Source organism: Vigna umbellata, chromosome 1 (assembly GCF_029865625.1).
Source record: "Vigna umbellata cultivar VRB3 chromosome 1, Vumbellata_1.0, whole genome shotgun sequence".
NCBI lineage: Eukaryota > Viridiplantae > Streptophyta > Magnoliopsida > Fabales > Fabaceae > Vigna > Vigna umbellata.
The window spans coordinates 13,961,833-13,989,780 of record NC_142165.1 but is presented as its reverse complement, the minus strand read 5'-3'; the positions used below and the strand labels follow the sequence as shown (position 1 = coordinate 13,989,780).

Here is a 27,948-nt window from a genome sequence, read left to right as displayed (position 1 = left end):
AGTAGTGATGGTGTTGGTGTGATTGCAATTTTGACACTAGTGTTTTATGTCTAATCTTAATAAACAGAAATAGATGTTTACAGTGAAAAACTTAATATTTACAAATTGAATAGATAGATAAAATATTGAAATTACAAACAACAAGGTCCTTTCCCAAGTCATATAATGACTACTTCAAGCTTCAATCGCGTCTCTCTTTTACATTTTCACGTTTAATTTTCAATTTCCTTTTCAACCCAAAAGGAAGAAACCATCATGAACGAAAGAGGAAACTCAAGGATGAAAGGGAGAGCTTCACATTACTCCAAACAACTTTCAAGAATCTCTTCTGAGCACTCTAAGTGATTCTATTCATGTAAAAATGACGAATGTCTAAAACCCTCGCAATAACACAATTAAATACCTATTTTCATGTATTAGGGTTGACAAACTTGTCCATTGACTTCATTCTTGCCTAAGGAGGCCTAAAATTCCATACTCTCTGACTTTTAACAAGTTAGATAAGTCATATTTTTGTCCACTAACTCGAATATTGTATATTTGGACTGTCATTTTTTCCTGACAAGCCGTGAGCTCGCTTGACAACTTAACCTGGTGCCTAATGTTATTTTGTTGTCATTTGGGTGCGATCCAAAGTAATATAACCCTACATGTGAATCATTTCTTCATGTTTTGCAACCTTAGATGCGATTTCAATGCCCTCGCGTGGGTATTTTTTGATAAATCATTATTTCTTATTCAATCACGCTTCATCGTGTTCTAATTTGTTTTCCTCCACCATAATTTCTTCCTATTAACTTATTTCACATACTCAAAATAGAGATTGAGAAGTAAATTCACATAAAAAAAACTAAAATATAAAACAATGTAAAAACAAAATAAACTTCACAATTAAATAAGATAAAAATTATAGAGAAATTAATTGTATTCACAAAACTTAACACCAGTACAAAATAAAAAAATAATGTTATGAAATATTAAGTGATTATAATGGTTTTTAAATTTATTCTATATATAATTTAAGGATTCACCTTGACTTAAAGTTTATATATACATTTTAATAATTCACTTTGACTTAAAGTTTTTAAGATCATATTTATGAATAAATTTTAAGGATTGACTATGACTTCTTAGTTTTTGAATTTATATTTTGAGTGTTATAAAATATGAGCCAAAATTTCATAAAAGACTTTATATTATCCTTGACTCAAAATAAACCATAAAATTTTGTGTGATATTTTTTTATAAGATTTTAATTTTTTTTATATTTATTCTATGTGGAACTTAAATTTATATTTAAATTTTAATAAGGTTAATGGCATCATACCTTCAAATTTCATCTTCAACCTTTATGATTGATATAATTTATATCTTCAAAGTAATTTCTATATAAATTTAAGATATACAAAGATAATGTGTTTTTTTTCTATTAATTTCGTGAATGTGTGAGATTTTAATTACAAATTTCATCTTTAACTTTTTAAAATTAAATAATTTTAATCAATTGTTTATGCATATCTTAATCATTAAAAAACTTTATCTTATTTATCAAAGTAACATATATAAAAAATTGTTCAGATAATATTATTCCCACTATGAACATGGGCCAGATCGTGGTACCCAACAAGATAAACCTCTATGTTCTAATTTCAACTACAAACAAAAGCTTCAACATCATCATGAGAAACACAGCACAACTAAGTGGTAGAAGGTTGAAAAATTAGAACTTACAAGTCATGACAATCGAAACCCTACAACCAAAAGATTGGAAGGTTGACTACTCTATGAAGCTTTGTTAAATTTAGACAAAACGTATAATATCATATTTTTCTACAAAAAGAAATCCATTTATAAATAATTCCTACTTTTGTTTATAACTTGTAATGCCTAATTTTGGTTTGTACAAACAAAGGAAAAAAAAAAGTAAATAACAAAAGCATGTAGCTTTTGTAAAATGTTAAAGATAAAAGTAATTATACAATATTGTTGACTTAATAAAAATAAATAAATAAATAAATACTTCTATATTCTTCGTAACAATTATTACTCTTTTTTAGTAACTTAAAACTCTATGAATATGTTCCATAAAAAGAAGTATTTGAAATGTAATTGTCAACATTAATTATCTTTTTTACTTTTGAAAAAAAAGTATATATAGCAACTTGTAGCGGCTTTTTTAATATCCAAAAATATGATATAAAGTTTATATTAATCCTTCGGAAGAATTAAATAATTAAATTTTGTTATTTTGTGAACGTAACATGTAACATTCCAAAAATACAGTACAAAACTATATAATAGAATAATCACATTAATTAATAATCTAGATCAGTCTTTACTCTAAGAAAACGTACGGTTACGGTCGAACGGCCTTACAAAAAGAATTACAATTTTAAACTATACAGCGGTACAAGTCTGAACGAACGGTTTACGAAAGGAACTACCGAACGGTTAAATATAAACAAAAGGGAAGGTGATCGAACGGCCACCTTACTATGAAAACTAAACTACTGACCAAACGTCCTATTGTTCAGTCTTTACTTCTACTTCTACCAAATTTTCTTCTTCCAGCGCCTCTTCCAACAGCTCGTCTCCTTCTGCTCACATCCACACAGATGATCATTGCAACGACAAGGACGGACGTACAAAACCAGACAACACAGGAAATACAGGGTAAGCTTATGTAATTTAATTCAAGTATAAACATACGTTTCTCACATTCAAACACATAAGATACATTTCAACATATGTTTCAATCAAAGCCTACTACTAGACTGACTGTCCGGACTGTATGAAATCTGTGTAGCTACGACGTTCGTGCACCCGGGTGATGTAGTAACTGGAATACTCTCATCAGCTGCCACCCGAGGTTAGTCTTATCTGTCCAAAGTACCCCTAAGGACCAGGACCTCCTGTCGTTCCCACACATGACCTACCCTCCTTTACGTGAGGACGAGTACTCACGGAACATCAGGATGAACGCTAGCTAAGCATTACCACATTTATACTTTACAATTTCAATATTCATTCATGAGTCGTTCCTCTCCGGAACTCTCGTTCAAAATCCACAACATTTCATCCATCTCATATACTCTTCATCTTTTATTATCCATCATTTTAATTTCATCTTTATCACCAATTCCAAGAACATCAAATACCGAACGTTTAGTCCTCACTCAGAACGAGGATGAACACTAGGAACGAGACTGAGAAGTCTATCGTTCCAGAATAGAATAAGACAGAGAGGGTTACTGTTAGATTTAGGAATAAACCGAATACAATTATATAATATATGACAAACGTTACTTACAACATGAATCGGTTAAATGAACTGACTCTCGTGAGCTCAAACCAACACTCAAAGAATATATCAAGTAAGGAGGCTCTAAGCCGGAGACAATGAATGTAGACACGTCAAGATGTTAAAGAACCATACTTAGAATAATTCATATACAGAAACCCAATGCCAGTCAATGACCGAACACGGTAAAAGGAAATTCTACTGAAGTTGGACGAACGCTATTTCATCAAGATTGATCAACTATAAACGTGTACAGGCGCTTGGTATAAGACCGAGCACCACTCATTACGAGTGCTTGGTGTGAGACCGAGTACTAATTAAACTTATAATAGAAACATTAATAATAATAAATATAATAAGATACGATGGAGATAGTGTTTAAGAATAACTAAATATACAAATACATGTTTACAAAATTTTCAGTTTATCACAGAACACTCAGGTGTATCTACGCTTGGCCGAACGCTCAAACATAGCACTATCACAAGAAGGCGCTCGTCCTCAACTAGAATTCTTTCCAAATGAAAGAATTCATTTTCAAACAAGTTTACTAGAAATACCAAACGGTCAAGGACCGTTCAATGACGAACGTATACTATCATAGGAAAATTTCATATTCAGAACTTATTTACATGCAACTCATTTCTCAACATATAACTTCATAATTTCATACATTCATATCATAGCACATTTCATATTCCTCATACACCAGATCATAAAAATCTTCCTATATCATATAATCAAATATCACAAAATCATGCTCCATTGCAATTCAAAGAACGTCCATGCAGCACAGTAAACATACAAATTAAATTAAATAAGCTTCCCTTACCTCTGAGCGTGAACGAACGTCCTACAGACCGAAACTCAGTTCGTCAAACTACGATTCCTTCTACCCTCAACGCTCAACGACTCTTCGAACCAAAAATCAAACAACAGACCAAAATGGTTCAGAACAACACTAAGGACTCATGCAACCAGAACTTGGTTTGCATGTTCACAAGAACGAACGGCTAGGGACAAGAAACTTACCAGTTTCAGAATTCGGAACTGTTCGGTTCAAATTGAAGCTTGGGACGCCGGGAGTGCTCCTACGGTGCCTGAACGGTGATCGGAAAAGGGAAAGGGTGAGTTTTGGTAGAGAGAAGGGAGAACTTTTAGAGAGAAGGAGGAGAAATGAAAGATCAGAGTTTTTTTTGGAGAAGATGAGTGCATGTAGAGAGTGTGACGGGGTTTTCAGAAAATCAGTTTTGTTTAAAACGAACGTCCGTTCATCTGCTGACACCTACATTCCACTATCTGATTTTCGAATCCTCGTTGCTTGACCGTTCAAAGGGGTTTTGGGTGCGTTTTTAATGAGGTCTGACATAACACGTCAATTTTTTTTTTTAAATTTTAAAAAATATATAATTTCGTTTCTATTTGTGACAAGAAGAGTCTCATACTACATAGAGATAAAGATAGATTATACTTTAATATACTAATTTTAGTTTTGGATTTATACAAATATAAGCACTAACTAAAAGTTGTCATATCTAATATATGAAGAAAATGATGGGCTTAAAATCCACCAAAAAGTCAGCATTCTCGCATCACCCTTTTACTCCTTTTCATACAAACTCTTCACTTAGTCAAAATTCCTTTTATTTAGTCACTTTTATCGTCGACAATGTCCTTATAGTTTATAACATCTGGTAACATTAATTTTAATGTTATTTAATTGCTGGGTCCACAAATATTTCTTTGTATATACCATCATTTCACAAGGATTTGTGGGTTTTTTTAGGATAAATATCTAAATTGTTCTTTCAAAGTAAGTGTATTATACTGTAGGTCTCGAGTTTTTTTTTTCATATATAAAAAAGCTATCAAAATTCTTCTAAATTAACCAGATATATAATATAATAAGCATATATTTTGATTGGGATTAAATATGTTTTTAGTCCCTAAATTATTGGTCGTTTCTGGTTTTCGTTCCTCTTTCAAAATAAGGTACAATTTGGTCTTCATTCTTTTCGAAACTCTAGTTTTAGTCCTTGAAACTTTGGTTTTAGTCCTCGAAAACTAACCTCGAAAACTACCACATTTTTAACGGTGTTAGTTTTCGAGGACTAAAACCAAAATTTTGAAAAGAATGAGGACCAAATTGTACCTTATTTTGAAAGAGGGACGAAAACCAGAAACCATCAATAGTTTAGGGACTAAAAACATATTTAACCCATTTTGATTGACTTTGAGTGTACTTCCTAATATTTTGAAACCAATTTAAATATTTGCTTGTTTTAAAATTATAAGATTGGTATAAAGAATCTATAATATAAACTCAAATCGATTCTAATATGCATTAAATTAATTTTATAAATTAAAAATTCATAAAATATATGGAATTTGATGATCTACATGCTTAATCTCAAACAATGACTTATTTTGTACTCTTCAACAACTCATCTTCGTATTAGCTCTGACTTGCAGTCTGTGTTTGACAAAGTCAGATTAAAGAAAATACCAATTTTTCATTATTTACATAAATACCCCTCTTCCAATGTACGTGCCTTAGTAGACGTTAAATGGCAAATTTTAAGGGTCTTTAACATTAAAGTTAACATTTTGTCATATAAAAAACTACATTCAAATATTATAAAATATAAATGGATTTAATCAAAATTGTAGTACATTTCAAATTTAGATATTTTTAATTCAATTTGTATGAAAAAAAACTTGTTTTAATTAAGTATTTAAAATTTGTACACTTTTTAACTTCATTTTTACACAATAGTTTAATTTTACAATTTCAAATATAACATTACGAAATTGAAAATAAAAAAAAATATTTTTAAATCTTAATTAATCTTTACCACGATAATTTAATTAAAAATATAAAAAACTAAATGTTTTATGAAACATTTTCTTAATAAAAATTTAATTAAAAATGTAATGTTTATAAGCCACTTAAAATTTATTTAAGTGAATAGAAATCATTACTTTAAAATAATATTTATTTATATCTCGTGATTACAGAAACCCGGAACAATAGAATGATTACGCGCGATTTTTTGAAATTAAAATGCCATAACTTTCGCAATAATTTGTATTCAGTCTTTTCTGGTTACTTTTGTTTTACACTTTTTTTTTTCTTTTTTTGAAGAGATTATGTTTTTTCTGTTAAGTAAAAAAACTTAAATTACATGGAAATTACTTTTAACTTAAATTTTTTTAACTTATTTTTGTCGGAATTTTCTAATGAGCACATGATTCTCCTTTAATCAAGATGTAACCGCAAATGTATACAAATTAGAATGATAAAAAAATGGCATGATAACCATAAAAATAAGTAATACTGTAAAGAAAAATTGTTAAAAAAGGAAAACTTTTAGTTTCGCAATCATTTTGTATCTTACATTTGGACTCTAGATCAATTTTAACAAAAAGTTAATTTCAAAACCTATAAATACAAAAGTAAGGTGTGATGATATTTAATGGGCATTTAAGACTTAATTACGTGATAACCGATCAATATAACTAAAAACTGACTTGAGTATTGGAGTGTTTTACCATGTATCCACCCACTCAGATTTGGACTTTGCTAAAGAGGATTTGACAAAATATTGGAAAAAATATATATTTTGGACTGCAATTGGGCCAACCTTAATGAAAGGTTAATTTCAAAGCCTATAAATATTTAGTCGATATTTAAGACTTAATTGTGTGATAACTGATTGATATAACTAAGAACAGACTTGAGTATTGAAGTGTCTTTAACCGATATTTATCCATTCAAATTTAGAGTTTACTAAAGATGATTTGACAAAATATTGAAAGAAGAAAGACAAACTAAACTAAGTGAAATAATTTTTTTTGGTTCTATAGTGTAGAATAATAATTTTGTTCTTTCAATTGCATCAAATGATACTATCATAATAACTTTTTTTTGAAGTACTATTATTATGATAACAGTCTTTAAATCTTGACCTTACAATTATTAGTACGATTTACAAATTTCAAATTGAGAGAGTACTATAACAATGTTTTATGATTGCATACTGTGACAGTAACTTATTCCTAAATAATGTGTATTGTTAATTTAATGCTTATAGGATTATGTTTTAGCCTAATGCCTAAACAAAGCATGTGAATGGAACTTGAAGTGTGTGAATTTTGAAGAGCATATGCTACATTTAATAGATGTTCACATGCTCTGTCACTGTTCTCAACTTGTACAAGAAAGTGACTGTTTACTAATTTCTAAACTTTCTCAGACAGTATTTTCCATAAATAACTTATTATTATCACATGTTTGTACAATTTTTTATTAAAAAATTTAATATTTAATATAAATCTTATCTGATGAACTGGTTTCAAAAGTATAGTTTCCATAAGTCAGTCAACTTGCTTAGACCATATATTTCAAAGGTTACCATTACCACTTGTCAGAATACTTTAATACATTTAATAGTTTTGTATTGTTTAGGACTAAAAATAGTGTAAATATTATTTATTTATTTTCTGATATATTTTCTAAAAATAATATTATATTGGATAAAATTTCAAAACAAATAATATTTATATATTGATAGATTTTAATGGTGTTATTTGAATTTGAGATCAAAACAAATATTATTCGTGAAGCATTTTTTGTTTGATAAATTATTTTCAATTCTTTATTTGTTACTCTGATAAAAAAACTGAATGTTTTTAACAAACATTAATTTAGGAAGATTAAAATTAAATCTGGTATAAATAATTTTTAATAGTTTTGTATTGTTTAGGACTAAAAATAATTTAAATATTATTTTTATTTTTTTGATATATTTTTAATAGTTTTATATTGTTCAGGACTAAAAATAATTTAAAATATATTTTTTATTTTCTGATAATTTTCTAAAGATAACGTTATATCGAAAAGTTTCAAACAAATAATATTTTTGTAGTGATTTTGATTTTAATAATATAAGTTGAATTTGAGATCGAAACAAATATTATTGGTGAAGTATTTTTTGTTTTGATAAATTATTTTCAATTCCTTATTTGTTAATCTGATAAGAAAAAAGAAATTGAATGTTTTTAACAAACATTGATTTGGGAAGATTAAAATTAAAACTGGTATAAATAATTTTTTTAAATATTTTATTTTAAAAAATAATAAGTTTTTTTTTCTCAAGTAAAAAAATTGAAATGAACAGATTACTTTATTAGTTTTTTTTTTAAAGTCAGCACAAATAAACTTAGTCGTTATCGTAGACCATATATAGATAGATACTTAAATTCTCCTTTAATAATGTCATACAACACGACAAACTATACTCAAAAATTTGAACTCAACTTTCCGAAAAACAAATCATCCATAAATGCACACGTCAAACTCACAGTAGAATAATAATTATATAAAATGTTATTATCTATATAACTGTACTACAATCTCATAATAGTAATAAAAATATTTTTTCTTTTAGTTTAATCTTTCTTTTAATACTCTGTATAGGTGCTCAAACTTGAAGAGTCAATATCCTATATCTAAGATAGTCTAAGAGGGATTTATATATAATATAAAATATTTAAAAATATAATTTTAAACATGCATTATATATATATATATATATATATATATATATATATATATATATATATATATATATATATAAAGTTTTATTATATATTCATGTATTCACTACATTCAACAATTTATATTATATATATATATAATAATAATAATAGAAACTATTGCAAATAAATTTTTAATGTAAGATAATGATATAAAATAAACAATTTTATTAATAATTCATAACTAATTCAATTTTAAACATTGATAAAAGTTAAAAAAAAAACTATATAAAATATATAGGAATTTATATGTGTCAAAAGATATATAATAAATAAAATATTCACTGACGCTCTTTTTGGAGACTCATGTTAAATATGTTACATAAAGACTATAATCTAATTTTTAAGACCTGAATTTATAATTGAATGGACAAATTATGAACAAGTTCATCAAAACTAAGATGTAAGTTTTTCTGTTTGTTTTTCACCACATACTATTTTAGTTTGAAACTTATATCATCGTTGAAGTAAGAGAATTTTGGTTACCATATAAAATATAAATATTAATGCTTAATACACAATTCAAACAATAAATCACACATTATCTTTACTATGATACCTCAAATTCAGACCATTTCATTAACTCAATAAACACTTTAAAACAACATAATCCATCAAATAAAACCGCAAATAAATCAAATATAAATATTTATATTTGTTTTACATTCATAAAAAAAAAGCATAAATATGTTAAAATTACTAGAAGAAATAAAAAATGAAATAAAATATTTTTTTTAACTGAAACAGAAATATGCTTGCTTGGGTAAAATTAACTGGGAACATGTTTATCTTAAATATGGTTAAGTCTATAAGTACACTATCTTTTACCCGTTTATTAGAAATTAAAAATAGGTATTCAACTTTATGTCTAGTAATATTTGTTTTTTTTAATTTTTTTTATCAGTTTTTATATACATGTTGATGAGAAATTTTTTTATATTTTTCTTTTCAAAGTATTAAAAGTAGAAATTAATTATTTTAAGGGTATAAATTGAATTTGTTCCTCCTTCTACAGTGACTAGAGTAAGTCAAATTCATTACAAAATTTTTGGATCCCCTAATGAAATTGAGAAATATAAATAACAGTTCTCTAAAAGTTTCTATTGGGCCCTTTAGTGACGTCCACTTTGAGTCCAAAGGGAGAAAAAAATGGGCCAGTCCACTCAATAATCGGACTTTTATGTTGAGCATTCCTTTATGCACCTCCATATATTTATTTCCTGCGCTTCCATATAAATGAACTTCCTATTTTGCCTTTTCTCAATTGTATAATTCAGAAATTAGGAATAAATTCTGGAATATGTAATCCAAAAGTAAAAAGAATATTTCTATGATGTCAAATTTGAAAGTATTTTTTTCCTGAGAAAGTACTTATGGAATACACATTTCAAAATAAATTATTCAACTTTTTAATTGCATAATCTAAAAATTACATTTAACTTCTAAATTATATAATTTGTTTTAAAAACTCTGAATTACATAATCTGAAAATTATGTGGATCAGCTTTTGATCCCCTTCTCTGTATAAGAAAAGTACGATAGAAATTCTACAATTTACAATATATTGAAAAATACATATTTCGAATCATATAATACATTCTCAATTATATAATCCAAAACTTAAATTGTTAAAAGGTATGAGAGATATTAAAAAAATATGAAGGTGCAGGGATTCATAAGAAGTTATTTTTTTTGATTTTGGTTAAATATTAAGTTAAAAAATCAATTAATCTATAAATAAATATATAAATTAAAAAATAAATAATAAATGTAATTTTTTGAAAGACTTAAAATTAGTTTTTATAACGTTAAATAAATAAGTGTTGATTTTGGTTGCTACACTTTTTTTTTAATTTTATTTTTTCTTTAATTAAAATTATATTTATAATTATATAAAACTAATCAGTGTTGAATAAAAGGTTAACGATTTCGAGTTACATATATCAATATTAGAACAAAATGTTTATATGACAGAAAATTTTCAAATTCGTAGAACAATCATGGTTAATTTATCTTAAAACAAATATTAGAAATTAAAAAAGTATTTAATTTTTTGAAAAATAAAAGAAAACTGTAAGAATTAAAACCTAAAAGACAAAATAGATGAAAAAGAAATAGTTTTGTACTAAATTCAGAGCTTATTTAAAAGCATTTATTCAAAATACAAAATCTAATATGGCAGGAAAATCAACAACACAGTGAATATGTAAGAGATTAATTCATAATAACGTGAAGAAACAAAACAGTCTGAAAGGATGAAAACAGTGTAAGAGAGAATAATAGTTACAGATGATGGAAGTGATGATCTGTGACCATTTTCGGTGTTCTCCACTTTCCATCTTATCTTCTTATCGTTCTTCTTTTTCTCCTTCAACACGTTACCCTCTCTCTGTACCTTCTTATTCTCCTTCTTTCAGGCTTAAACCTTCTTCTTCATCTCTCTCTTCCTCTCGCATGGAAGAGACCCAGGAGACCCACGACCATGGCCGCTCCAAATTCATCGACTTTCCGTTCGTTTCAGCTGCCCAGAAGAATCTGATGGTCGAACTCGTTTCGAAGCTTGAGGATCGCTTTCATTCTCAGCTTCTTCCTTGCACACTCCCCCCTGATGTTCAGTATTACCAGAGCCAAACTGGCACTGCCCAAGCTTCCCTTCATATCAGATCAGCCACTGATGACTCTCCGGTGAATTTTCTCTTCTTAAATTCCTCATTTTCAATATAAAGTTTTCATTTTTTTTTCTCTTGTCTTCATTTTTCTTCCCAATGTCTTTTTTACTTGTTTTGTAGTGGTTGATGTCTTTTTTTTTTTTAATGAAGTATTGGCGTTAGAAAGAGATCAGGGTATCGGGTTGATAATTAGGTGCTCAAACTACTACCATTTCCGGATTAGATTCTGAAGCAAATGGGCGATCTAGTATTTTTGTCCTTTTCTGTGCTTCATTGGATAAACCATCAAATTCATCCCTAAACTGCTACTGTCTCTCTATAGTACATAAATTATATAAATAATCCATCAATCACTAAAAATATACCGGGGAGTTATCCATTATTGAAAGTGCTTTTTTGATAGTCACTCAATACTTTTTTTATGCTGAGAGAAGGTGATGAGTAATACTGCCTAGACTTCATTGATGATTTACCTGTACATACAATTTGAATAGCAATGGAAAAGGTTAAACATTACCAAGTTTATGAGTTGTTTGCAAGTAGACCGAGATGAAATCTCATTACTGAAATTCCTTCTTAGACTCTTCCTTGTTGATTGAAATTTATACCCAAAAATTACATTTTCAGGGGATAATTATTAAATTAGGGTGAAACATACTAACATTCGTGTTTTTTTTAATGATTTTCAAGCAATTACAAAGAGTATGACACTAAAATTATTCCATAAAGAATCTGTTTCCTTATCGTGAATTGATGGTTTTGTTCTTTGTTAACCTTGTGCTATCACTAATTTTTCTCTACCCTCCAGTGGATTTATTCCGTATAGAAGAAAAATGATGGCACTTGTTTTGTACTGAATTTAATCTTCTTTTTATGTTTGTCTCAGGTAGATTTTGTGTGGGAAGCTGGGTGCACTCTGAGTTACCAACAGGAGGGTCCTTAGATATAACTAGTCTTTCAGCCTATCTTAACAGTTCAACCGATGCACCAAATTTTGTGTTTGAAATGATCCGCAGTAGTCCAATAATGCTAGTTCTCATTCTTGATTTGCCTCCCCGGAAAGACCTTGTGCTTTGGCCAGATGACCTCAAAACGTTCTATGAAGACACTCAATTGGATACTCACAGGCAGGCTCTGGAAAGAGTTCCAGAGGTTAAACCATATTTCTCTTCTTCCCTTTACATCCGCAGTGTTTCCTCCCCTACAACCATAATGGTTCGCATTGTGACTGAAAATGGTGGAGTAGAACGCATGGAGGAGATCATCAGGGACCATTTGGACCCCATTTCAAAGCAAGTATTGGGGATCTGGTTGGATCATTGTGCTTGTGCCCAGCGAGATGTTGGAGAGGCAGAAAGAGCTTATCTGAATAAAAGGGATGGTCTCATTAGAAACAAGACAATTGAGATTGATCTTGGTTCAAGCTTCCCCAGGTTGTTTGGTCCAGAAGTGGCAAACCGAGTACTGGAGGCTATCAAGGGGTATTTTACTGTCTAGGATTCTAATTTATTTGGAATTGTTGGACATTCTGTGTTACATACATGTAACTAATTAGCCTTGTAGTCAAACGAGGCTTCAGTATTCGTTGTATCTCCGGTCAAATGTGAAATCCATAAATGATTCTGATAGTTTCTACTTTCTACTTTCTCCCTCCTTTTCTTTGCTAGGGATGATTCATGACAATGGCACTTTTCTAAGCCTTTATTGAAATCATTCCATGTGCTTCCATTCCAAGCTCTTTGTATGACCTGAGTTTGAAACCCCACTACTAACTTCCTGAACTAGAAGCAAAATTTTTAAATTGGAAGTATTTTAGCATGCTTGGAAGTATTTCTGTAAGAAATGTTGTAAAGGTTTCTATATAATCTATTCTTGAAGTAGCCAGTGCCATTATATTTGTAGCATTGCTTTCTTGAGTTTAAATTCGTTGAAAATGTATTATTATTTGACAATATATTTTTGATAATATTTTAACATCATTTACAAATTATTTCACAATTAATAATAATAATCATAAATACCATCAATCACAGACGAAGATGATGTTAAAATATTGTCTAATATCATTATGTTTTCATTAACTCACCTCTCTTATAATAGGAAAAAAAAGCATATTGTATCAGGGTGTCTCTTCCTTTTACTGTTGTATTTATTCTGTGAATTTATTCAACTTTCCGAATCAGAAGCTTATATATGATGGCAAATTTAATAAATTAATTAATCCCTTATGAATATTCTTAACGCACTCATCAAATTTTTACTATTTTCTTGTGTGTCCGACATATATTTTTAAGATTATAATAAGATTCCTCACCTGTTAATCAGCTAAAAGCTAATTATTATAATATTTGTTGCTATGATATGTTGTGTGACGTGTGTCCCAGTGACTGTAACAATTTAACACGCAGCAATAGGTATACTAGCGGCTACGAAAGAAAATTAGAGAAATAAAAGTAAAGCCTGAGTTTCAATAAATAAAGCGTTGGAAAAGGAAAAAAGATAGATGGATAGAAACTATAAAAGAAATATATAGGAAAACGTGAACATTGAAAACATAAACATTAAAGATTGAGTGAGAAACTGAGAATATATTCCTCTTTTCTCTTTTAGAATAAGAATAGATTCTACTAAGAAATTTGATTAGAATAACTTTTTTTCATGCACCTATTTTATCAAATACAAATTCCTGAGTCTATTCACTTTAAGGTTGTTGCCTATGTCTTCTCTAACTCGAACACCCAAAGACTGGGGCTTCAATTTTATTAGTGGAGAATAAGATATCGTTAGCTGCAAGCAACTTTTGTTTATGATAACTAACAGTGCTTTTTTCTTATATTGATAATTAACAGTTTGAAACCACTTATTAGTATGACTTAAATAACATTGCTCCTTAAACATCACCACAGTTTGATCTCAATATCTGAGTATGTCAAAAAATGGATTTAACTAGGTCAGTAAATTTTGATTGAGGTGTGATAAAAAGTGTGTTGGATTGTTAAGGAGAGGTTACCGGAGAGACAACATTAACGAGATTTGAACCTAACCACAAAAAAGATCGATACTACTCTCTACCAAAAACCTTAAAATAATAGATAAATGAATCTTCAACCTTGTTCTACTTTCTCATGAAATTTAGATTCATAGTTGATATTTTATCTGTATGAATGTTTAGAACATTATCATAAACTTTATTGTGATTTAAATAGAATTGTTACATGCACTTTTTCTGTCTAATGTGGCAGTGTTTTTATTGGATGCTTTGGAAAACCTTGATAGTATAATAGACATGCATAAACATAAATAAATATGTGTGGCTGTGTGAAACCTTGATGGTACATATTCTTATGTTGTTCTTTGGCAGCCACACTATGTGAAAAATCGAAATGAGGTGAATCTCCCATTTTAAATAAGTGAACTACACAATTCTGAATTATCAAGGCATCGGTTCTTAACATGGAAAAACATGTCATTTTGATCAACTTGCCATTTTCTTTTATTTCTTAATTTCTTTCTATTAGTTATCAGCATCTCTATTCTTAGCCACTGAAAACTTCAATCAGAAGGAAAAAGGTTATCGTATCTTTGATGGAACTTAAGCACTGAGTGTGTTTTCATAAACTAATCCACGTTATCAAATTTTAAATAAAACTTCCTTAGCTCTGTATATGTAAACTATGTGCACCTTAATCTAAGTTTTATATTATTCCATTGCACATATTCCATATATGAAGCTGTTACCTATTCAAATAAGCGTTCACATACTCCAAACAAAAATTGTTTTTCCTCTCTGTGTTTGCTATTTTTTAACAGCTTCTTTACTCAGTTCAGAACTCAAAGGGAAGTTGAAACGAAGTTCAGAAAAACTTACATGCTTTGTGAAGTGGACAAACCAAAAAGCCAGATTCTATATAAGGGGTCCCTTTCTTTCCCTTACAGGAGATCAATTTTCAAAACTCAATCACTGGTTTTCCTGAAAACTTCTCAGCAAGATAGTTTCAGAGTTTCTATCCCGTGTTATCAGAGATAAACAGCAACATGTGTATTACTAATCAGGAAGTTATCAAGCAGTTGGAGTCCCTTTTGCAAAACTGTAAGCATTTAACTTGCACTTTTCTGCTCTTATAGACCCGATGATTTTTTTCTGTCAAATATCTTCTACTGTTTTTTTTATACATATTTGTTTCTCTCTTGATGTAGTGGATGAGCAACAGAAGAACACATTCCAGGTTTGGCTCTTATGTCTCCTGGTTTTACTTGATCTTAGGTGTTGAGAAAGATCGTGACAGAAAGAAACAGTACAAGTTATAACTCGATTTATATATTAAAAATTTCAGTTGGGGTGTGAATTCGGAACCAAAAAAACAAAACTTTCCTGCCAAATTGATCTTGATTATCAGTACCATGTTTCTGCTAACAATTCTTCACTGAAGTAAAGCTGTGAACATTGTGAATGTAGATGGTGATCATGTCAGTGTTTTGAGTTTCCTTTTTTCTACCATGAAAGCTTTCTCTTTATATTTCAGAATATGCACCAGGGCTATCCAACAGAAACATTTGTGCGGTTTCTCAAAGCAAGGGACGGGAATGTTGCGAAAGCACATAAAATGGTTAGATAGTGTGCAGTAAAAGATATTTATAGGAATTTCTCCCAAAGTTTATTGCTTATAGAGAGAGTCATTATCTTGACTCTTTATCTTTTGGATATAACACTTTGCTGACGGTTTAACTGTTAACAGTTGATTGATTGTTTACAATGGAGAGTAGAAAATGAGATTGACAATGTTTTAGCGGTGAGTTCATTTACTGTGCATATCAGCAATGTAATAATATTATTCATTTTTGAAACAACATACCTTAAGTACCAATTAAAGTTAGAGCAATGATACACATATTCAAGGGTGACACGAATGCAGATAAGAATGCAAATAGAAAAACCTTGTTATCACTACCACTCTAGGATGAAATTTACATGGTTTCTCCTGGATATCCAATATTGACTTGAGATATAATAGGTTTAAAACTCAGCTTATGTACTTTGTAAAGTTAAGTTAGACTTAAAATCTACTATGATACGGTAGTTATTGAGATATTTTATTCTTCTTCAAATCCCTACATCATATCACTGTTGTAGCATATAAGGGACAGCTACTATATTTCTTGATCATTGTGAATTCATGATCATAAATTCTATCATCATTGATATTTTTGTTGTATTTATATATACAGAAGCCTATACCACCTGGTTTATACAGACGTTTGCGAGATTCTCAACTCGTGGGAATGTCTGGTTTCACAAAGGAGGTATTCTGTGCTTTAGATATATCTCGTACAAGTTTTGATCTCAAGCCTAAATTTTTTTATTTTCCTCCACCTTTTATGGTTCTTTTCTGCCATTAACCAATATGAGTGACATGTAAGAATAACATCTTTACGTAGGACCATATAAGCATTGATCAATAACATAACATCTCTTATATAAAGTAACATACATGATTCATAATTTATGGCAGGGCTTACCTGTCATTGCTATTGGTGTTGGGCTCAGCACATTTGATGAATCGTTTGTAAGGACTTGATACCATCTCTAACCAATCCTATCAGTACCTTGCAATTATACGATACATTGAAGCTGCAGTGTTCAATGTTGCTTATCTCTTCGTTCTCCTTGATGTACCATGTGGAAGATTGTGTTTTATATGATGTCAAATTGCCAGTTTTGTTTTTTGTTCAGGACAAATACTATATACAGTCGCACATCCAAATGAATGAATATAGGGATCGAGTGATCATGGTGAGTACCTAGACAGAGTTTTTTTAGGTGTAAATTCTGACACCCTAGTTGTTTATTTGGAATGTTTATTGCAGCCAAGAGCTACAAAGAATCATGGAAGACACATTGATACTTGTGTGAAAGTCTTGGACATGACTGGTTTAAAACTCTCAGCACTGAACCAATTGAAGGTATATAGCAATTTACAAACTTCTTATTTACCATCTCTCAGAAGTTTCTTTCTCAGAATCCATACAACTAGATGCTTTCTTAGTTGACACTTTCTTGGCCACCTTCAGCTTTTGACAGCTATAACAACAATAGATGACTTGAACTATCCAGAAAAGACTGACGCATATTACATAGTTAACGTTCCATATGTATTCTCAGCGTGTTGGAAGGTTTGTGTCAGTCTTTCATGTTGAAGGAGTTAGTACTTTTCACTTTAATTTCATTCAGATCTTTGAAAATCTCAACACTAAAGCTGAGTTCTTCTTGCTTCATTGACAATTGGCAGGTTGTAAAGCCTCTTTTGCAGGAAAGAACAAGGAAGAAAGTCCATGTCCTCAAAGGTTGTGGCACGGAGGAATTACTCAAGGTAAACAACAGCATTACCCTTAACTATTTGCTTGACCCTTTATATATCCTAATATGAGTTTTCCTCTTTGTTTTATTGACAGATAAAGTTATGTTAAATAGTAAGCGAAGAACTTGAAATTTTCTTGACGTCTAAATCTGACTATATCTACTGTAAACCACTGTATTTTATTGTTATTTCACAGTTGGTGATGATAGCATCATCATGCTTATGGATTTTGTTTGCCAATTTCCAATTCAGTACTGTGAAATTGCCTTTGCACAATGAAGATTTTTAAGTTTTAACTTCCTGTAGTTGTTTTAGTCATAAGAAATAAATGTTGTGGATTTTTTTTTATGAATGGATAGATAAGTTTAGAATAATTTTCCAAATCAGAATGGTTTACTACATGAAGGAGCTTCCATATTTGTTCATCTTAAATCTATGCTTGTTAATAATTAACCTGTGATATGGAGAGTTGAAAAATAGCACAACCAAATTGAATTTCTTCCATCATTACTAGATTTGTTGCAATTGAGAGGGGTTTAATATACTAAACCATGTTTTCAAAAACTTGTGAACAGGTAATGGACTATGCATCCCTCCCACATTTTTGCAGAAAGGAGGATTCCAGGGTGCCCCAACATCATGAAGCTGGAAATACTGAAAATTGTTTCTTCATTGATCATGTCTTCCATAAACAACTATATAATTACACCGAGCAGCAAGCTATATTCATAGAGTCCATATCCCAGGATTCTTTCCATGTAGATTTACCTGAGCCAGACCCAGTTGATGCCAAAATTGCCAAGACTATAGAAACTGAGTTCCATAAACTGGAAATTCAGAATGGCCTTACAATTGATGGAATGGTCTTGCAGTTCTCGTCTGCATCGTGGTCACTTGAACCTGGAGAATTCTGATGATGCTCATTTATGAGTTACATGGTCCATTTTGAATAAGAGTTATATTACACGCAAAAGCTTAAAAATTCAGTTATTGAGAGTAATATCGGAGTGTTTATGCAGATGTAGTCTTCTGAAAGAAGAAATTACGTTCAGATTTTCTACTACTTTTTAATATTGTATATTTGTTGTACTATTAAAATTCACTGAATTTGATATAATAAATTCTTCTTTAATATAGTTACAGCATGTACATGGGGCTATTTTGAAAAGACAGCAGAGACCTAACAACCAAAATCCGAGAATCTAAACTTAAAAAATTCAAATATAATTTTTATAAGTGCCTGGGATGACGAGCATGGCATTTTTTTCAGTGTTGGAAGGACAGCATCAGTTACAATTCTTCTGTCAATTAATGCTATTTATACAAAATGTAGAATGAGTGTTCACACCCGTGTCGGAAAAAATGTTTCTTTCTGAAGTGTGAAGTACCATTATCCTGCATCAAAACTATTTCTTTCCAGTTTAATCATTCATTTTGCTTCTACAGTAGTAGCAGAAGCTTTTCCTTAAAATTTTTATATTTAATAACAACCCTACTTAATTCCTATACATGATATTTTTAACTAGCAAGTTCAAGGAACCGCGAAACTTTTCATATAATTGAAAATGGGCACAAATCAAATTCTACCTAAACAAACTGTTGACATATTTAATTTGAATATTCTGAGTCTAAGGTTTTTTTTTATGTACAAAATAAGCTAACTAGAAATTAAAAGTGACCCAGCCAATAATACAGTGCAACACTAAATCACACATTCAGATTAAACATTGAGCTCCCGCTCGTTTCCCTACATGTTTAGTAACTATGACTGCTCTAAAGAAGAACTGCACTAGCATCAGAATGAAGCTAATAACAAGATATAGCAACACTTAAGTTATCTGAACCACTTAGTAGCGCTGCCAAAGTTGAATCCTTTTATCTCAATTGCCTGTAGCAATTGTAGGCAATGGCAACTGACACAGCAGCACATACAACAGCAAGAGCTGCGTATGTATCTTCTTGCTCCCAACCATCAAGCCAAGTTGTCACAGAAGGAAACTTGCGTGAAGCTCCTTTGCCACTATTCATCCGAGAAAACACAGAGTCGTTGTTCTTATTATCAGCTGAGAGCTTTGCCTCTGCCTCAATGACATCAGGGTCCAATATCTTTTCCAGTAAAACGTGATTCTGATGGAAAGAAGAATCTCCATTTGACTGGCAGCAGCCAGCATTTGATTGACAGCAGCTAGCATTTGATTGATAGCAGCTCACAAAATTTTCTTGAGATCTAGACACTTCAGTGCTTTCCTCTAAATTTCTTAAGCCATTTAGCAGAAGCCTTTGTTCTTGCTTAGTCAGCTGTTCATCTACTGAGAAACCCATCTGACCCCTGATGACAGTACAAAAAGGGTAACAAATACAAGTCAGCATATGCATCATGGACCTATGCACCAAATTTTTCATAGCCATCAGCCCGGTACATATATTATCTTTAACCATGTAATAATTTCAGCAGGCTATTTTTCTAAAGATGGAATTTGCACATGTCTCATCAAATTTTCATCACAAAAAAGGGGGCATAAAGAGATGTAATTGAAAAGCTATGGATGAAACCAGGGTTTCTGAAAGTTTGGAGATGTAGAAGGGAATAAAATTACTTTAAGAGTGATCCATCATATGTACTTCATTTTGTAGCTTAACTTTGAAGTCCTTGGAATTGAAAACATGCTCTATGATTTTTTATTTTGTAAATAAATAACAGAGGTCACAGATGCCATTTAAAGGTGCATGAAGTAAAGCTGTCATACCATCAGACATTGGCATGAAGATGGCACTTATCGTCATACCATAATTTCAATTTCAAAATACATAACCCAAGAAGGCATTATTACTCCAAGATTCAAATGCGATCAAATCATTGATGGTAAACAGGGCTTGCAGATATGGGGAGCAAAAAGATCATTTTTGAAAAAACAAAGACCTACCTTATTTAATGCAAAATTTTGGACGAAGAATTTAGAAATCGTGATTCCTGAAGGTGTCAAAGAATCTTGTAGATATATTGACATGCAAATGATAATAAGTTCAGAATTTTAATTTTTCCACATTTATTGAACCACTCTCACAAAATTTAGGTAAACTTAACTTCTAAACCCTAGAGGCTCAGGCACTGCCCCCAACTCTAATTTGTGGTGTGAAAATATAGGGAGGAGGAGAGAAGAAACAGATCACAGAAGAGAATCATCCACTCTATTTTTCATCTATTCCGTTCACTCTATGTCTCACATTTTTCCTTCCTGCCCAAGACATCCAAAAGGCCACAACCCAGTATTGAAGTAAAAAAAAGATAGTCTAGCAATTTAGTCTTCTATAAGATGAAATCTAACTTTTAACCAAAATAGTAAAGAAAATCAATAGAGCACTAAGGAAATAATTACCTCCATAATGAGTCTAAAACCTCCCCTTTCATGATATGATGTTGAAGCAATAAAGGCACATCATCCGGGGTAACATATCCATACCTACATATTTCAATTGAGGGCAACATTAACAAGTTAACAAAATATAATAACCAATGGTACAAAGGTCTAGCAAGAACCATAAAATAAGAAATTGTAAAAAAGTAGTTTTTAATAACCATGGAGGTGTTCTCTTTACCAATGGCCAGTGACTTCTCCATTCATGCTAGGTCCAAATACAATGACGTTTCCCGCATACTGACTTCCCCCAATGTGAGAACACGGGCTTACAAACACTTTACCCTGAAGACCATGTAACTCTATCTCCTCCCTGAATCTACTGACCAAGACAGGTCCACAAACCCCACATCTGCGATCACGGGATCCATGCGAACACACAAAAACAAACGACCTCTCAATGCCTCAGGGGTTCCAGGAAGCCATTCCCCATCCTTCACAAGAACCTCTTCCACAAACGTTTCAACATCAAAATGCGTTAACCTCCTGCAATTCCATTAAAACCTGTTGTCCACAATGATCTAAGAAAGGGAAAAGCAATAAAAAAAAACAAAAAACAAATAAGGCATACCACTTTTAAGATCAATAACACATACCTGTATCTGACCATGTCAGGAAAGATCAACACATCCCCATTGGATGTTTCAGTTCCATCATGACCCTCACAAATCGTTAACCGAGTCTGGAAAAGAGACAACTCGTAAGTCCAACACAATGTAATTAGCACTTAACAAATGCAAAGTCGAAAAACGTGGCTCAACAATTGTTGAAGATCACACGTCTATTAGTGATACATTGAACATCGTAGAGACAAAAATCAAAAGGGGAGCGAGAGAAGACAGTACCTCCTTTTTCATGTGAGGCTTTCTTGCGACAACGGCAGCGTGAAGCAACCTTGGCAAGCGATCGAATTCGGCGGCTTCTATGCGCGGTGGCCAAACGCGAGGGTTCTTATAGCATAAGAACACGTGGCGTTGGTAGAACTCGACGGTGCCGGCGAGGGGACTCTGACGAAAATCGGGGCGGGAGAATCCAAAATCGGGATCGGCGGCGGCGTCGGCGGAGGAGAGAAGGCCATCGTTCTGGAAGCTTCCGGAGGCGCTTCTGGGTCGGCGAGGTAGCTGTCGAATTGGTCGGAGACAGTGACAGGGGAAGAATGAGAAGAGGAAGAAGGGATTGTGAATGTCAGAGACTCTTCTCTCTCCCTGTTACTCGCCATAGAGATACACAACACAATCTCCCTCTCTCTCTCTAACAACGTTGTGTGTGTTTGAGTGAGTATCTGTGCTGTGCTTTTCTATTTTTTCGAGGTTTGATGATGATGTGAGACGAGGCTGCATTCCTGTGAGGTAGAAAGTAGAATTTATCGGTGGAATCGGGTTTGATCACCTGACACGTGTTATTTAAAGGTTCTAATTTACTATTCCCTAATTGTTCAAATTATTTACACTTTTCAGTACTAGACTACCATAACTTGTTCAAACCATCATTATTATTTCTTCTCTTTTTTTAAAAAACATATAATGATACAGAGTGCTTTTTTTCATTAGTAGTTAAAGAATAATTTAATGATTTTTATGAAATATTAAATATTGTCAATATTATTCTATAAATAAGTACTTTTACTGATAAATAATAAAAAAATATTTGAATTTATTAATAGCAAAGATAAATTTGGTAACTAATAATAACATGATTTTGAAAATTTCAAATAAAACTAATTGAATTAATTATTACATTAGAATTATTTTATATTAATTACAATAATAAATATTTTTCAAATTAACTGCGTCCTTCACACGATTATCGTGATCTGGGAACGCTATTTTATATATATATATATATATATATATATATATATATATATATATATATATATATATATATATATATATATATATATATATATATATATGTCTGTCTGTCTTTTTTTTAAAAAAAAAGTAATAAGTATTTAAAGTAAATAATATAAAGTTTTTCTTTCGTAATCTAATGTGAGAATATACTTACCGAAAAATATCAATATATGACTTAACTATTTTAATTTAAAATGTATACAAAAAAATTAAAATAATACTATAAATTAATGACAAATTTATTATTTCAATTAATTTTTTAGAAAAAAGTGAGTTTTTTAAAAGAGCAATAAAAATAGAAATACCATGAAGTATTTGGTTAATTAGGTCAAATTTTTATTGTGTTTTTATCTTATAATTTATATTCATTTGATACATACTCTAAAGATAAAAAATATTATAAAAATTAAATTTTTATATCTTTAAGTAAACAAAAATAAAAAAATAAAAATAATATGAATATAAAAAATTTATGTGCCAAAATATAATTTCATGAATACTATCTATTTCTTTTTCATGAATCCTATCTATTTAGGCTTTTTTCAAAAATCTTGATCCATTCGAAGTATTGTTTATTCGATTTTTTTCTTGATAGTATCTTAAATGTAAAAGAAAAAAATACTATGGTATGGATGAAACTATATACTTTTGTTACAAAAGTTAAATAGCAAAAAAAGGTCTAATAATAAAGTAGACATATCTATTATTTATCATTTGAATAGACATGTAAGTTACTGTCTTTCTTTTCAGATGTCTTTTAAAGTTTTTATGAAAAAGCCAGAAGTATGATAATTTTATGGACAAAAAGTGATTTTGTTTTATTTTTGGGTATATAAGCAATGCTTTATTACCATTATATAATGCATCAAATAATGAACCAGAAGAATGCACAGATAGACGAAGATATAGTTTTTCAATAGTTATTATAATCACTAAAATGCTTGCCATAGAATAGAACAGTTCATCATACTACTACTACTCAGACATTAGGTAGCAATATACAATAATTCACAAGGCAAGTTACATTAATAAAATACTTATGACCAAACTATTGACACTTAGAAATTCTTTTCCCTGATACCATGTTGACAAAAATCTCAACTTTCACACAAACCATTATGTTTCTCTGACAAATTTCAGAAGCTAAGAAGAAGGTCCTCCTCCAACATGGTTATTTTTCCTGTGAAAGATGGCACTCATGTTAGGCAAGAGAACTTTCTTTGAAACTGAAACCTTCCCTTTCTCTAACTTCTTCATCTCCACCTTTGGTAGTGAATTCTGCTTTTGAATCCTATAGTGCTGAGGAGATAATTCTGCTGCCATCTGTGTTTCAGCCAATAATTTAGAAGCAGCTTCTGCTACTTTCTTTTGCTCTCTTTCACGCCACTTTCTGAGCTCATTCTCCACTGCTCTCTTTGCTGCTTCAGCCATCTCAGCCCTTTTCAAGACTTCCTGTGTTTCAGTCTTCATATCCTCAATTTCCTTTTGAGTTTCCTCTAACCTTTTTAGAACTTCATTTTCACTCACCTTTGTAGCTTCCACCTGTGCTTTGGCAGCGTCCACTTTCATATCTGCTAATTTATCAGACTCCTCAACCTTATGAACTAAGGACTCAAACTCCTCCCTTGAGATTGTAATTCTTGCACCAGATTCACAAGTTGATGAACCAGAATCACTGGTCCTCACAGATAAGACCCTGATCTGTTCAAGAGCACTTGCCTCAGCTGTTTTTGCTACTTCTACTTCTTGCAATGCTGCTTTGAGCTTTATTTCGGCATCTTCTAAAACAAGTTTAGTGACTACAGCTTCCATCTTCAATTGTGCAGCCTCATTCTTCCTATCTTGTGTTTCCCTCCTTGCATTTACAGTTTCAGTCAACAACTGGTTCAATTTCCAGATCATTTCCTCTGATGCACCTCTAGCTTTAGATTCTTCTGCCAAGTAGGCCTCAAGTTCAGACTCACTTTTCTGGAGCTCTACCCGCAGATTCTCAACAAAGGAAACAGTTTTGAATTCTTTCTCTTTCAATGCAGTGTGTTCTCCTTTTACATTCTCCAGATCCATCCTAAGAGCTTCCACGATGGCTCTAAGGGACTCTTCCTGTCCTGCTACTTTCTGCAGTGATTCCTTAGCATCATCAAGATCCAGAGTGACACTCTTCAAAGAATCCAAGTCTGATTTCTTTCTATTTTCCAATTGTTCTTGCAAAACGCTTATCTCATTCATTGTCTCAGTCAGCTGCAACTCTAGATTTTTGGTAAGCCCTGGATTAAATTCCTTCTTTAAATCGAGCAAATTCCTTTTGGATTCTTCAAGGGCAGCTTCATATGATTGTCTTAGAACATTTTGCTTGGCTTGTGTCTCTTCTTGCAGCAAATGTGCTTGGACAGATTGAGCATTAACTTGATCGATTGATTCCATTACAGCCAAAATTTCTTTAGATAGTTCTGATGCTCTTTTGTTGTTGGCCTTCATTGCAGCTTCCGCTTCTGCTGCTTGCTTGAAAGCAGAAACTCTTGCTTCTGAGGATAAATCATACCCCTGCCGAATTTTACTCAGTTCTTGCTTTGCAACATCAAGTTCTGTAACGACAGAGGCATAACTTTTAACTGCAGTTTCTAACTCTTCTTTCCAAGAACCATTGGTTCCATCAAGATCACCACACTTTTCTTCTTTAAGCTGTTTTGCTCGAGTTTTTGAAACATCTGTTGATTGTATTGCTGATTCTCTTGATTTGATGAGAGCTTCAAGCTTTTGTGAGAGATCCTCAACCACTCTCTTAGCCTTTTCAAGCTCCACCAGGACTTGAGCCTTCGTAGTTTCTGCATTCTTTAGTTGTTCCTTTAATTTTTGCAGCTCTTTCCGGGCTAGGTGAAGTTGTGACTCCTTTGCCCAAATACTCTAATAAAATAGCAAATCTTGTAAGTTGTAATACGCAATACTAGAAAGCCTTTCAAAGTTGGAAAATTAAATAATGACCAAAAAAATTAGTTTGGTTCTGAAAACAGCTTGTCCAAATTGAACAACCTTGCATAGATTTTTCCAAAGCTTGATTATCTACTTTTAATGCAACTTGTCTAGGATCATAGAAATCCTCTTAAGCTTCAGTCTAAACAATTTTCACTTATGTGATAAATGAGAGCATGTCATTGACAAACATGACACGTGTTAACAAGGACATGCCATCAGCTACTGAATTGTGTAGAACGAATTGTGAAAGATCTAATGATAATATAGAAGAATTTGATTTAATAAGAAGAGTGTCTCCAAATTTTTTTCAAATTCCACCCTGATCAAACTTCTTCCATCAGAACACAAGGTCGAGACAATAATTTAGATTCACAGTCTCTACAATTTCAGGAATGAATTTTACCCTATAGCTGTTGCTCCATTCTACCATTTAAATGTTCAACTTCAGATATAATTTAACAGTAACAAGATGGTATTCATACTTTGTACCACCTAGAAATAAAACGATAGAGAAAAACAAAATCATAGTTACCTGAGCAAAATAAGGTTTTGCCTTCTTAATGACAGGTTTTTCACTAGACACAGCACCTTCACCAAATAGAGAAACTGCATCTTTAACAGATTGAAAAGGTGGACTGGTGTCAATCTCCCCAACAACTGGTTTTTTAGGACTCGGAGAGTTAGCAGAACTTTGCCTGATTTTGGCCACCATAGTGCCTTTTATTTGAATTTAAATAATATTCACAATAATAATAGCCTTTGAAGCCAACCTGGTAGGAAAAAAAATGATGTTACAGAAAAGAAACCGAAAGAAAAACAGCATCAACACAACACATTGTAAACATCAAACTCAAGACAATCCAACTCTCACATTTCAAAGATCTCTACAGGAATCCACCCAAAAACAACCACCCAGTAGCCTATTCGGGCATTTTAACAAAAACCCATGAAGAAACCGCATCAAAGATTTCATCTTTCAACGAATCGAAAGAAAACTCACCGACAAATATCAGAAAAGAAAAAACCTTTGAAAGGGTGCTTCTAGGAAAATTTCACAGACAGTAGAGAACCTGTGGCATTGAATTGCTGAGCAAAACAGTAGCGAATAATCTTCACATACTTGTGAAGAGGGAAAGAGAGAGATAGGCTGGGTTGAGGTGAAAATGCAAAATGCCTGGTATGTTTAAAGACAAATTTTGCATCAGCATGTCAGGTACAGAAAGTTGAAAGAGGAAATAATCCTGTGCAATCGTTACTATTCAAGATTCCTTTAAAATGGTTGTGTATACGATCATCCTGTAACACACAGTGTCTGTGATGTGATCTCACCAGTATCGTGACTTGTGAGGAGCGTTACGTAAAATTCTGTCAGAACAAAAGTCGAAGTAAAAGATAGTTCGCCACGTCAACACCCTCTAAGAACAAAACCATCTGTCACCCTGCTAACAAAGTAATTTTTCCTTTTTTTTTATATTTTATTTTACTATGTTGTCTTGTCTCTCTTTAAACTTTGCATATAAATGAGTATGATTTGCAGTATACATGAAAAAGCTCATAAATTTATTATGTCATTGTTTGAGTTAGAAACTCGTATCACTAAGAAAAAGTTCATAAATATATTATAATTATTTTTGAACTGAATGTGATGTTTTGATTTTCTATATAAATTTTCTGAATGATCATTGCTGTTAAATTTTTCTTAATATCTCCACAGTATACCAAATTTTTACCATTGCAGTATTTCAGGAATCAAGATTGCATTAAATCTTGTTTTGAAAATAA

The 27,948-nt window shown here is 31.4% G+C and overlaps 3 protein-coding genes and 1 pseudogene across 5 annotated transcripts; 2 read left to right on the top strand and 2 right to left on the bottom strand.

The window, feature by feature from the left end:
* The first annotated feature begins 11,126 nt into the window (after positions 1–11,126).
* LOC148204727 (red chlorophyll catabolite reductase, chloroplastic-like) lies at positions 11,127–13,196 on the top strand. The gene is made up of 2 exons (XM_088096379.1): positions 11,127–11,597; positions 12,467–13,196. The coding sequence occupies exons 1-2, from the start codon at positions 11,189–11,191 to the stop codon at positions 13,063–13,065; spliced, it is 1,008 nt and encodes a 335-aa protein (XP_087952505.1). The 5' UTR covers positions 11,127–11,188; the 3' UTR covers positions 13,066–13,196.
* Positions 13,197–15,218: 2,022 nt separating this feature from the next.
* Positions 15,219–18,838, top strand: LOC148204726 (SEC14 cytosolic factor-like). The gene is made up of 11 exons (XM_088116347.1): positions 15,219–15,658; positions 15,766–15,794; positions 16,092–16,175; positions 16,305–16,358; positions 16,795–16,869; positions 17,079–17,132; positions 17,300–17,359; positions 17,434–17,529; positions 17,638–17,739; positions 17,856–17,936; positions 18,500–18,838. Exons 1-11 carry the CDS (start codon positions 15,604–15,606, stop codon positions 18,836–18,838), a joined length of 1,029 nt encoding a protein of 342 aa, XP_087972473.1. The 5' UTR covers positions 15,219–15,603.
* Positions 18,839–19,725: 887 nt separating this feature from the next.
* On the bottom strand, positions 19,726–22,588 carry LOC148204725 (uncharacterized; annotated as a pseudogene).
* Positions 22,589–24,090: 1,502 nt separating this feature from the next.
* Positions 24,091–27,482, bottom strand: LOC148204724 (WEB family protein At5g55860-like). 3 transcript variants are annotated; one of them, XM_088096374.1, is made up of 3 exons: positions 27,192–27,482; positions 26,699–26,936; positions 24,091–26,097 (listed from the first exon to the last, which is right to left on the bottom strand). In XM_088096374.1, exons 2-3 carry the CDS (start codon positions 26,876–26,878, stop codon positions 24,340–24,342), a joined length of 1,938 nt encoding a protein of 645 aa, XP_087952500.1. In that variant the 5' UTR covers positions 26,879–26,936; positions 27,192–27,482; the 3' UTR covers positions 24,091–24,339. The 3 variants fall into 3 exon arrangements, with proteins under 3 accessions (XP_087952500.1, XP_087952495.1, XP_087952499.1); XM_088096369.1 differs by having other exon boundaries at positions 27,167–27,481; XM_088096373.1 differs by lacking the exon at positions 27,192–27,482 and adding an exon at positions 27,038–27,172.
* Between the last annotated feature and the right edge of the window lie 466 nt (positions 27,483–27,948).

What these genes read in the sequence shown, in the direction of transcription:
- LOC148204727 (XM_088096379.1), top strand. Translation starts at nt 11,189, where the DNA reads ATGATGGAAGTGATGATCTGTGACCATTTTCGGTGTTCTCCACTTTCC. An exon ending in CTCTCCGGTGAATTTTCTCT is followed by an intron (nt 11,598 to 12,466) that starts TCTTAAATTCCT and finishes GTAGATTTTGTG; the next exon opens with TGGGAAGCTGGGTGCACTCT.
- LOC148204726 (XM_088116347.1), top strand. Translation starts at nt 15,604, where the DNA reads ATGTGTATTACTAATCAGGAAGTTATCAAGCAGTTGGAGTCCCTTTTG. An exon ending in GGAGTCCCTTTTGCAAAACT is followed by an intron (nt 15,659 to 15,765) that starts GTAAGCATTTAA and finishes CTCTTGATGTAG; the next exon opens with TGGATGAGCAACAGAAGAAC. An exon ending in GCACATTTGATGAATCGTTT is followed by an intron (nt 17,133 to 17,299) that starts GTAAGGACTTGA and finishes TTTTTTGTTCAG; the next exon opens with GACAAATACTATATACAGTC.
- LOC148204724 (XM_088096374.1), bottom strand. Translation starts at nt 26,878, where the DNA reads ATGGTGGCCAAAATCAGGCAAAGTTCTGCTAACTCTCCGAGTCCTAAA. An exon ending in CAAAACCTTATTTTGCTCAG is followed by an intron (nt 26,098 to 26,698) that starts GTAACTATGATT and finishes CTATTTTATTAG; the next exon opens with AGTATTTGGGCAAAGGAGTC.